Source organism: Egretta garzetta, unplaced genomic scaffold (assembly GCF_000687185.1).
Source record: "Egretta garzetta isolate BGI_Z169 unplaced genomic scaffold, ASM68718v1 scaffold51, whole genome shotgun sequence".
NCBI classification, from domain to species: domain Eukaryota; kingdom Metazoa; phylum Chordata; class Aves; order Pelecaniformes; family Ardeidae; genus Egretta; species Egretta garzetta.
This window is the reverse complement of record NW_009258549.1, coordinates 4,458,355-4,470,147: the sequence shown is the minus strand read 5'-3', so window position 1 is coordinate 4,470,147 and position 11,793 is coordinate 4,458,355. Positions and strand designations below refer to the sequence as shown.

The 11,793-nt window shown below is 56.0% G+C and overlaps 1 protein-coding gene across 1 annotated transcript in view; it reads right to left on the bottom strand.

Moving 5' to 3' along the window:
- CSDC2 (cold shock domain containing C2) overlaps positions 1-7,841 on the bottom strand; it is a 22,361-nt gene extending 14,520 nt beyond the window's left edge. Inside the window, 4 exon segments of the mRNA XM_035903195.1 lie at positions 5-129; positions 5,668-5,703; positions 5,706-5,750; positions 7,779-7,841. Coding sequence (XP_035759088.1) covers positions 5-129; positions 5,668-5,703; positions 5,706-5,750; positions 7,779-7,841 — 269 coding nt within the window.
- Between the last annotated feature and the right edge of the window lie 3,952 nt (positions 7,842-11,793).

Sequence of the window (11,793 nt, the reverse complement as noted above, 5' to 3'; positions counted from 1 at the left end):
GGGCGGCCCCGCCGGCGGGGCGCTGGGGTCTGACGACATGGTGGGGCCGGCGGGCTCCTCCGTTTTGGGGACAGGCGGGCTGGCGGCAGGAGAAAGGGTGCCCGGGCGCGCGGGTCTGCTGCCTGTGACCTGGGGTGCAAAGGGGGTGGTGGTTACAGGGCCCCCAGGAGGCACTTTTGGCGAGGGCAGTTTGCTGTCAGGAATTGCCCCCTCTGCTCCCAGCCCCACATCTGGGGGGGGGCAGGCAGCATGCCTCTGACCTTCAGTACTGGAAGCAACCCCCAGTGCTGGGAATTGCCCTGGGAACCCCATCCCAGCTTGGAGCAACCCGGGATGTTCCAGCAAATCAATCTCAAGGGAAGGAAAGAGCCTGGTTTGTGGCTTCGTCTTTCATTTTCTAGGCTAATCCCACATATTAGAGATGAAGTCTAGAAAGCATGCCCTGGGAGAAGGAGCAGCTGAGCATGGGCTGCCAGGGGCAGGGACCATTTGGGGAAGGGTGCCCGCGCAGTGCCAGCATGCCCAGGCCCCCAACCCTGGCCTCTGAGATCTCCCCCCAGCCTGAGATTTCTGCTAAAAGGGTGAAGGAAAAAGGCTGAGACAACAGGTAGGTCAAGGCCAGGGGTCAGAGGTCTCCCCACCTCTGGAGCTATAGGATTTAGGACCCAACCTCAGCCCCAGCCAACAGCTTGCTGCCCACCCAGGCACAACCCTATGGGGAAGGGACACTGGGACACTATTGCAGGGCCACCGTCAGCACACACCCCCCTTGGGCACCTCAGACAAGCCACGACACAAGCACAACCTCCTGCCGCTGCGGTCATCAGGCTCCATTTTTTGGCTGGCATCATGAGGTTTGCAACAGAAGAGCAGGAGAACAAGTGTGGGCATGGCTTGCCTCGCCAAACCACCCCGAACATTAAACTGGCGGGGGGGTGTGTGTGTGTGCGCATTTTTAAGCCTCCCAGTGAGATGCTCTGGTGCGTGATCAGCACTGCAGCTGCTTGCTCAGAAAGCCTTTGCTCTGCTGATTTCTCTTCCCATCAGTCACTGCAGCTCATGCTGGGTGCCTCTGTTTCAGGGTGCCCCATGCCAGCAGCTGCCAGCAACTGCTTGGGGGCACCGCTCTTTGGGGTGCTGGGTGGGGGCTCACCCATCTCCATCACCCTCAGTCTCAGGGTTTTCCCCATCGCCCAGAGCCGAGGAGCCCAACATCCCGTGAAGTTATCATCCCTTTCCCTGCCACCCCCTTCAGCGCTTCCTGCCCTGCTGGGGCATGTGGCATCTTTTGGGACGACACCTGCACACACCGGGAAACCCAGAGAATATTTAATTCGGTTTCTGACTCATCCGCAGCCCCTTGAGATGCACAGGCCCTGGGGGGACATGCAAAAGGGGGTCACCTCCGCTCTGAAATTAGCAGGCGCCAAGGACATGGGAAAAGGTTTCTAGAGCAGCTGAAGCTTCAGTGAGGGACCTGGCGACTCTTGTTCCCCTCGCCCACCTCCGCTTGCATCCCCTTGCCAGGGGGTCTGCCTGCCACCAGGTCCCGGATGCTGCCAGCCCAGCTTTGGTGCCCATCCACACCTCAGCTACTGCCCTAACAGCTGCCTCCTCTCAGCCCTGCAAGAGCTTCACCCTGAGGTCCAGGCGGCAGAGGCCAAACTGGAGTCCCAGCTACTGTCCCGCCCCAAGGCCAAACCCACCACTTTCCTCCTGCCCTTCAAGACGACTTCCAGCTGCGGCCACAAACCCCTCCAAAACGCCTCTTCCCTCACTGGCTTCCCATCCACCCCTGCACCAAACCCTTCATGCACTTCAGCATCTCCCCTCTGCCATGAAGCAACTGGGGCACCCGCGCCTGCCTTCTGCTCCACAGCCCACCCTGCACTGGGGCTGCTTGGCTCCCGGTCTGCCAGGCTCAGCATCTCCTGCCTCCACGCCCAGGTTCAGCATCTCCTTCCCCCATGCCCAGGTTCAGCATCTCCTTCCCCCATGCCCTGGCTAGGGCTCACCATCTCCCTCCCCCAGGCCCAAGGAGCTCGGAAAGGCTCAGGAAGCACCCAAGCGAGACACCCAAAACCCAGGGTGGCCACCCAGCAGCTTCTCTACTCCTATGGGTGCCCCCCATCCCACCGCCCTGCCTGCGCTGGCGAGCAGCCTGGCCACTTTTGGGCAGCAAAAAGCACTGTGGTCCCCAAGCATTGCTGCAGGATCTGGCGCCCTCCTACAAGGTGTCAGGGCTGCACAAGCAGGACAATTTGGGGGAAGCGGCCCCTGGTTCTCTGCCACGTCGTGGAGCCGCCACTATGAAAATGGCTTCACCACGACGCGCCTCCTCTGTGCGCGCTTTTGCTGAGGAGGCCTTTCAGTTCCCCCACCAGATTAGGGACAATGGAGGGTATTTAACCTGAATAACGATGCTTGGAGCAAACTATTAGTATGCTGAGGGCATTGGTTGGCGTCAGGAGAAAGAGCTTCCTCTGGCGGGTCCACAAGGGGCTGGAAAAATTGAAGTTTCCCAGAGGCAAAAGAAAAATAAGAAGCGAAGGGGAAGGGGCGTGCAAGAGGGGGAGCCTTGCAGGGACAAAATGGCGCGGGCAGATGAAGTGGGAACCGAGAGTGGGTTTGCCTCAGGTTCGCTTGTGGGACCAGCCCGGGCTGGGGTGCCCCAGAAGGCTCCCCAGTTTGGGGAACGAGTGGCGGTGGGGAGCAGGAGCATGCCGGGCATCGCTGGAGGAGAGGGGGCAGACAGCCCGCTCCTGAGGCTCAAGGGCAGCAGCGGACGGTGTCCTCCCGGGGCTGCCATTTGCCCCCACGAGCTGAGCTTGCCCCAGATGGGAGAACAAGCCAGGCGTGATAGCCCACAGGCACTTTGGGGGGTTCTGGCTGGCCCATGGGGATGTGGGGGAGAGCCCTGGCGTGGGGTGGCAGCTCACCAGGATGAGCACGGGGACCGGGCACAGCGAGGCTGTGGGATCCCTGTCCTCGGGGGTTTGCAACCCCCCCAGGCATGTCCCTGAGCAGCCTGCTCGCAGGCATTGCACCTAACTCCTGCTTGCAGCGGGGGCTGCAGCAGAGACCCCCATCCTGCAGCCGTGCCAAGGCTGGCTCCCACAGCCAGCAGCACTCTGCCCCTCTCCAGCACCCAGCTCGAGCACCCCAAATTTGTGGGTCAGCCTTGTGGCCCAGCAGCTGAATGCCCGGCTTTGCTGGTGCCAGTGAAGCTGAGGCTCAGCGGGAGCCTTGGCACCACGGGGGGCTCCAGGCCGTCATCCTGCCTCCCACCTCATTTAAATCCCCACAGCAAACAAAGGGACTGAGGAAATTAAACTCACGGCAAAAGCAGGCTGAGAAAAGAGGGGAGACGCCAGCACGTCCTCGCCGGTGTCTCCTCCCCTCCCAGCCCAGACGGAGAGCAGGGAAAGCCTCTCCTGTCCTTCTCCATCCCTGTGCTCCACCCCACCATCCTCTCCCCAGCCCTTTCTCCAATGCTGCAGCCCCAGCAGGCGACAAGGAGGGGACACGTGGGGCACGGGAGGCATTTTCCCCCTCTCCTTCATCACCGGCAGTCATGCTAACCTCTGCGAGGGCAGAGAGCATCTCTCCCCACCCTAGGTCTCTCCCGGCCTGGCAGACACCACCCACAACACCGTGTCCACCCCACACACGTTATGCAGTGCACGGACGAAATCCAGGTCACTTGAGGAGGCGAGCAGAGGCTGCAGCAGCCCAGCTCTGCCAGGGGGCACGGGAAACCTTTCCAGCACAACCCCCCCTCCGCCTCGCTCCTCCCTGTCTCCCCTCGGTGGCTTTGCTCAGAGGGTCCCCCGGCGTGACAATCCTCCAAGCCAAGGACATGTGCAAGCAGCACCCAGCCCCTGGAAGGATGTTCTTTGTAAAAAACTCCCCCCACTCTGTCCGTCGTCTTCCCTCTCTGAAGAAACCATCTCAGAGCAAAACCCCAGAGCCCTCTGGTGACAGGGTTTCCTTCGGCAGTGGCAGCCAGCTCTGCTTTTATAATTTTCGGAGGGCAGGCTTCCGAGCTGAGCTGACAGTCAGTTGGGAGCGCTCGCAGGCGAGCGCAGGAAACCCAGGCCAATTAAGGCAGACAGGCGGTAGACACATCAGCTTTTATCTCAAGATCCAAGTACCCCATTCATCACCAGCGACTGAAAGGTCTGCGGTTTTATCAAATAAAATCACTGTCTCTCTCCCTCTCTTTAAAGCCAAACACGTTGACTTGGGTGCTGGCAGTGACCTTGTTTAACTAAATAGCCTTTCAAGGTCCCCCAGAAGGGGGGAAGGAGCCTTTTGAAGAGGCACCAGCCTCTGTCTGCCACTCCCCGTTCATTAGCGGCAGCGAAGAAAAACCCCTCACGCGTCCCCTCGGCCGGGCGGGGGAATACATATTTAATTGGCTTAATCGCCTTCGGCGAGTCAGCCCTCCTGCACGGCGCTTCTTTGTGCTCCATTCCATACACCGGAACCCCTGGGCTGCCCAGGACAGACGGATGGATGGACAGGCGGCCGCTCTGCCGGCAGCCGTCACGCTCCAGCTCTGGACGTGACCCTTCGGCTGGATGGTGTCGCCTTTATGGGTCGTCACCTTTCACGCCGCAGCGTCCCTTTGCAAATCACCGTCTTGTGTGCTGTCTGCCACCACACTCCGCTCTCCCAAGCGCCGCCGCTCCCCCCGCCCCCCCCCGGGAGCTGGAGGTTTTTTTCCCTCTGCTGCCTGTTCCAGCGAGCTTCCACACGGGCTCTTCCCCGCCACTCGCCACCACCTTTCCTCTGTCCCTCGCGATGGCCAGTGGCCCCAGTTTAGGAGTTAGGTTTACCTCCCTGCTCCTTCTACCTCAGTAGCAAAAAGGTCTATGTGTATCAAAAAGACCCCCCATCTCCGCAGCCAGCTGCCGGCAGCCATCTCCTCACCCCACGGAGCAGGGAAAGTGATGTTCTGGCCCGCCGCCATCCTCGGGGAGGCTCATGCCCCCCCAGACCCAGCCTGTCTAGACACGGGCTGAAACAGAGAAGAGCTACACCCCTCCAGACGCGGGAGCGCGTCCCCAGAGCTCAATGCAAAAACAAAAATCCCATTTTTCAGCTGCTTGGCACATTCATGCGCCGAGGGACCCACCGACACCACGGTGGCCAGCCGAGATCCGGAATCGGCATCTCCTGGGGGGGGACTGCTGTGAGGGCAGGAACCAGCTGGGGAACCGGGATGGCTCCAGGCAGGGGTTACCACAAGCAAGCAGGGCCACCGCAGCGCTCGCCGGGCTACGTTTCTCCATCCTCCCTTCCTCGGAGGAGGCTCACAGCCTCGGCGTCTGGCAGGTTTTTATAAATGCTGTCTCTGTCCGATGCTAATGAAAGCCTCTCAGCTCCCTCCTGCCCCCCCTGCTTCCCTTTTTTGGTTACCAGATCATGCTGTTAAGAATTAAAAACCAAGCAAAGCAATTTCCTTGCCTACCCTGCATGTTAAAAACCCCTTTGCTGAGACAAATTACGATAGGAAAAATGAACTAGGTGGTTTTGGGGGAATACACACTGACAGCATCCCCTCCCCAGCTAAGCCAATCACGCTCACAACTCCAGGGATCTTTGCTGAGATAAAGTCTCGCCTACGATACAGCCTGCTTAGCGCTAAAATACGAATGTCACCTTTATGGATCGATTATAAAAAGCTCCCTTGGTCAGTGCTGGGCTGCCCGGTTCTTGGGGAGGCCGTGGGGAGAGCAAGCAGGCTGCCAGATGCAAAGGGGAAGCAAAGGGGGAAGCCATCATGGAGGCTTGATTTACCTTTTAAGCATATATGCAGAATCATCACTCCCAAACACCAAGTTTGTGGGATTTGGTTGTTTTGTTGTATTTGGGTTTTGGTTTTGTTTCTTTTTTTTTTTAATCAGAACAGTGTCTGTTCAAAGACCTGGCACAAATGTCCTCATCTGTGTCCTTCCTTCCTCCTTTGTGGATCTAACTTGCCGTCTGCAGGAATGAATAGTGCAGCCAGTCCCAAACAAATCCGAATTCAAGCCCCCATCATTATTGGCCCGGTTTAATAAGACAGATTTTTTATAAATCGCCTCCCCCTGCCCCGGCAATCTGTGAGCTGGGTCCCAGCCGATCTCAGCCCTCCGTGGCAAAGCCCCGGCTATTTGCCCCCCGGCCAAAGCAGACATGCAATGCCGCCGCCACCACCCCCAGAGGAGTTATTGTTCCTCAGGCTGGTGGGGAATAACCAAACCAGAGGAGGGAAGTCGCGCTTCACCCTCGCACCTCTCCGCCACCAAAAAGGAAAAAGCAGGTTTGATGATAGAAAAAGGTGGTGCGTGAAGTTTAAGCTCCAGCTACAATAGCCCAGGCGAGCTGGATGGCCATTGTGCCTCCCCTTACCTCCTTAGCAGCGATGGGCTCCCTGGAGCTGCGCTCTGCAAAGCATCGGTGCTCGGCGGGGCCAAACGCTCCTCCGCTACCTTGCGAGGAGCAGCGGTCTCGCCTGCAGCCCGGCTCTGGGGGGGTTTCTCTGGCTGCCTGCCTGCCTGCCTGCCTGCCTGCTGCCTGCTGATGGATCTGCGGTATCTGATGTGTGTATGATGTGCGCCTCGCACACACACACGCATCCGCACGCCTTCCCCTGACGTCAGGGCCAGGCCAGGGGGAGCGGGCAGGTGGGAGGGATCAGCCTGGTCATTTCTGAGCTAGGCTTAAAGGAGCAAGTCAGTATGGGGGGCTGGAGGGGATGAGGGTCAGCCCCAGGGGGCTGCATCGCTCTGGTTACACAGTGACGCGCATCGGTGGCACGGCGGACGCAACGGGGGCAGCCTGCCGGGATGCAGGGACAGCGGGACGGGGGGGTGGGAAGGCACCGGAGGGGGGATGGCGCCAGGAGGCCAGGTCTGGACCAGGAGGGGTCCCCTGTGACAGGCCAAACTTCTTCCCTATCACCCCAAGTCCTGCTGGTGCCGCTGCAGCCGTTCTCCCTGCCTGCCCAAGCCTGCAGCCCCCCCGGCACCACGGGTGCCACGGTCACCCCTGGCATAGCAGGGGAACACGAGGGGCACGTACCACAAATCCACCCTACCGCCCCGCTCCCCTGCTCCGGGCTCGCAGCCGTCACAAACCCAGGTGCTTTCTAAGTTTGTCATGTGCAGTGCACTATGCCACCTCCCCGACCCCAAAAGATCTTTCCTTTCTGTTTTCCCCTGTGCCGGCGTGACCGTGCTCAGGAGAGCCGTCTCCGCGGGCAGAGGCAACGTCATGAATCGGCCCGAGACTGTCTCTCTTGGGGGTGCAGGGCGATGCGATGAGGACAGGAATCAATCGTTTGCTGCATCCGCTGGGGAATAGGGCGAGGAGTAATGGGGTTTAAATTGCAAGGAGCAAGATTAATGCTAGACATTAGGAAACTCTTTCTAACAGAACAGACAGTTAATTACTCAAGTAGATTGCCTGGGGAAGCACCGGAGTCTCCATCACTGGAGGTTTTTAAGAACAGGCTGGGTAGGCATTCTTTGGGGGGAATTTAGGTGATACTGGGCTCATTTTGGAGCAGAAGGGTAGACCACACCAGCACCTTAGCAGGCAGGTCCCCTGGAATATCCTGGAATAAAATTTGCAAGAACCCTGAACAACTGTGGTGCAACGTCAGTGCTGCAGGGAGCTGTCACAGGCATCCTGTGATGGGGGGTGGTGGTGGGTTGCTTTTGGTTTCTTAAAAATTACTCTTGCCTTGAGTTATCCTAAGTAGCTGAACATGATGGTGCCAATCGGACCTGTTCCACCAATGACCGAGGCTGCGGGGTGGCGTACAAGTTGTGTAGGAAGCCACAAGGCATGGCGCAGAGTCAGGAGACAGGGTCATGACTGCTCCGCCTGGCTGTATCCATCCATCCAGGTGGCTAGGTGTTGATCCGTGGCTGTCCCAGAAGCTTTGGCAGAGGGAATGGACCACAAAGCAGTTGTGTCTCTCCTGTCAATGAACTACAGTGCAGAAAAGGGCTCCGTAAACAGAAAAGACCAGCCCATGGTAAGACCACCAAGAAGCACTGAAACCCCAAGTACCAATGGGCTCTGCCATTGCCCTTCACACTCTGCTTGTGGCTTTTCAAGCAGTTGTCCGTGACAAAAACCCCTACAGACACCACAAGGCTTATCTCCCTAGTCTACCCTTCAAAACCTTGCAAAAGAAGGGGAGGAGAAACCCAGCCAGCTCTCAGTCTCCACTCTGAGTTTCTCCTGAGGTGGCCCATCCTCTCCTGGGGGACACCTCTACACATCCAGACCAGGAGGATCATGAGCTGGAAACAGCTGGAGGCCAGAAGAGTGCTGGGGACCTATGGTATGGGCATGCCCTTTTCTTCCCCAAGGCATTCGTTTAACATTTGTACATTGAATATCATAAATACCTCTACTTCCCCACCTGATTTGTGGTACACCAGGGTTAGCCATGTGCCCAGCTGCACGTGTTAAACAACATAAACTGAGCAGAGGAGGTGAGCATCAGAACCTGACTCTCCCACGTAGTCACTAAAGGCTCTTGACGGAAAAGGCACGGGGAACTTGAAGTACGTTTGACTGGAAGATGGCTCTGGGCATGCGCTGCAGCAGAGGAGGCAAACAGTCTGAAGCATGCAAAAATGATAAAAGGAGAAGAGGGGAAGCTTTGATCAAACAGAGAGTGGGAGTTGGGGTGCCAGAGATGCCTGCAGAGATGGAAGCAAAGGCAGGAGCATGGAGGACTTTGTACGTGAGAAGATACATAATTCCTTTGGCATCAATCAAAGGAGGGCCAAAACAGCCTAGATGCAAATTACCACTTGCCTCCTCCCATGTCCCTGAGCCAGTTTTCCCCAACAGCCATGGGGATGTGGGGGCAGAGGAGACCTTAAAAAAAAGAATTTGGGGGTTCTTTTAATTTTCCTCCCAGTTTCTGAGCCTTCAGGTAACTTCAAATAGTATTTTCCAGTTTTCCTGTATAATTGTGAGAATGAGAAATGTCTGGGATTTTCTCTGAGTGACAGAAAGACCCTTATGCAATCCCTGGGTTCCAGCAGCTGAGGCTTCAAAAAAGCCAGCAGCCAATAACCATGCTCCCAATGTTGGAAAAGACCCAATACTGCTGAGAGAGACTCTAGAGACTTTATGGTTACGTCTGAAAAGGTGCTTACAGGCGCTGCGGATTTGTGGGTATTCATTGTGTCAGTACTACTGGGGCAAAAAGAGACCACTCAGCAAGATGAGGCTGTTCACACAATCTCCATCAAGAGATGGAGTGTTAAATATAGCGTAACTCTGAGCGCTGTCAAGAGCCGAGATGAGGCTGTTCACACAATCTCCATCAAGAGACACCTTAGCTGTAGTGTTAAATATAGCGTAACTCTGAGCGCTATCAAGAGCCAAGATGAGACAACACCCATGTTTTACAGGGCAAAGTTTGGCTTTCATTTGTATTTTTACATTAGAGACCGTGCTTGTGAGATACAGAATTCCTTCAGAGAGAAAACCAAGGTCGTAACAGAGCAACATCTGTCATGTGTACGAAGGCCCAGGCACACACCGCTTGGGACCGGGGGGGTTACCTGCAGAGGGTGAGACTGGAAATCATTTCCCACAGGCTGTGATGTTACTGGTGGAGGCTGAGAAATTGCTGGTCAGGCTCAGCTCACCACCAAACAGTGGTGTTTGTAGCCTGGTATCTAAGCTCATCCAACACTGCTTTCCCTCCACACGTTTCAATTCAGTTCCCCCCAGAGTAGGATCAAAGTCCCTGCAAGTTTCACCAAAATACATAGCTGCGTAGAGAAGAGGAATCCTGTCATTCTTACCGAGGAACAGCCTGCAGCGTTCAGCCCTTATTGGTGACCACAGAGCTGATACAGGGGAGAGAGATTCTGCACATCCCTACCCTAGAAGAGCTCGCTTGGTTGCCTGCACTTTACAAGACACCGAAGACCCAACTGTAAGACACAAGCCAGTATGAAGCAAGGCCTCGCAGAGCTGCTGCTCACACAGCTGTTTTTGGGAGGCTGTGGATCGGACTGAAGGGAGATGTATCTGCTTCGTATTGGGCATCCAACAGCCCCTGATGGGGCACAGCTACTGGAAGCATGAAAAATATTAGCTCGGGGATGGGCTAGAAATGGAAGAGTGATACGACTCTGTCCAAATCCACTTCTCTCCACCTCCCACCTTCTCCCAGGTATTCAGCCTACTATTCCCCTGAACCCCTGCCCCTATTTAACCTTACAGTTCTTATGTACAAAAGCATCCAGTCATCACCTCGCCAATATCAACAGTGTCTAACTTCTGCCTCCTCGTGCGATACCAAGGCTATTTCTTCCCCCGCCATCAGAAGAGGGACAGGGTCAGGAACCACTCTCTCTTCTGCAAAAGTAGCTACAGATACCCACAAAGCCTGCGCTCCACCTAAAGGTCAAACCTCTTGCTGCCAGACCTGCGTGAGGCCAGGACAGAACAGCAAGGGATATGGCACATGTGCCAGCAAAACTGTGCCGCGCCGAGATTAGCGCAGCCACGATGGTAGCGCAGGAGAAAGGAGCCTTTGTAAGGCTCCCTGAAGTAGGACGACAAGAACAAGAAACGCTGGGGATTTGGGTTGAGGTGTTCTGACAGAGCAGTGTCTGCTGCGTTGGCAGAAGAGCTCCTTGCTGAGACGGTAGATGCTGCTCCAAGAAAAATGCTGCTCTTCTCAGGTGACAGGGGAAAACTTGTACCTGGGCCCCCCATTTAATACAGACACACCAAACATGTACAGACCAGCCATGTTTATATAAAAAAAAAAACCAACAAACAAACAAAAACCAACCCAACAGATCCTGGTGAAACAGGAGTAATTGCAAAGAGATCAGACAACTCCTTGGCCAAGACAGGTATCTCGTTAATGAGGCCTAGCCACCGTATTTGCAACCTCATTTTCCCCTTTCCTGCTCCAAGACAGCTCGATGTTTAATGATTTCTTATCTAAAACACTCATTACTGTCCCGCTACGCGCTGTAGGGGGGTGTGGGGGATGACACACTTAGCCTTTGCATCAAAGCCATTATGCTGACACTGCAGTTTTGACTGTCAGCCAGAGATGCTTGGTTTTCCTGGCGGATCTTTTTTTAAACACACTTCAAACAACCTCCTTTCATTTTTCCTAACAAATTTCAGACATGAGGACACCCCCCCATTTTCTACCATCCCTCACGCTGCTTACCTCGCTGCAGAACACGCCAAGGCCTGCAAAATCACACCATGGGGATTTTTTCTTTTGTAATTGACACTCAGAATAAATTATTCCAGCTCTACATACATGATGCCAATTTGTACCTGATAGTAACCTCGACCTAAGTATTGGGCAGTCACCATCTTGCAGAACACCTTCCAGGTGCAAGGGGGGCTATAAACCCACCCCGTTTTGCTGTATATGTAGGCAAACAGCTGAAGTATCGGCTCTCGGAAGGATGCCAACTTTGTCCTCTGTTGCCCTGTCGCGATTGAAGCTTACGAAAAGGAGAAGCGAAATGACAAATTACTGCAACTGTGGGTTGTTTCAGGTGAAACACTAGCTGCGGCACGGCAATCGCTGCATGGGGGTCGGCCCGGGGTGACACCCGAGGCCGGGAAGGACGGGTCTGTCCGGGTTGCTGAGGGCCCTTCTACGTTTCTACAGACCAAAACGACCCCCCTCACGGGGACCACCAGAAACCACAGCAGCCCCGGCCTAGCCGGTCCCGGGTCCCGGTCCCGGCCCCGCACCGGTAACGCGGGTAACAAGACGGGGCC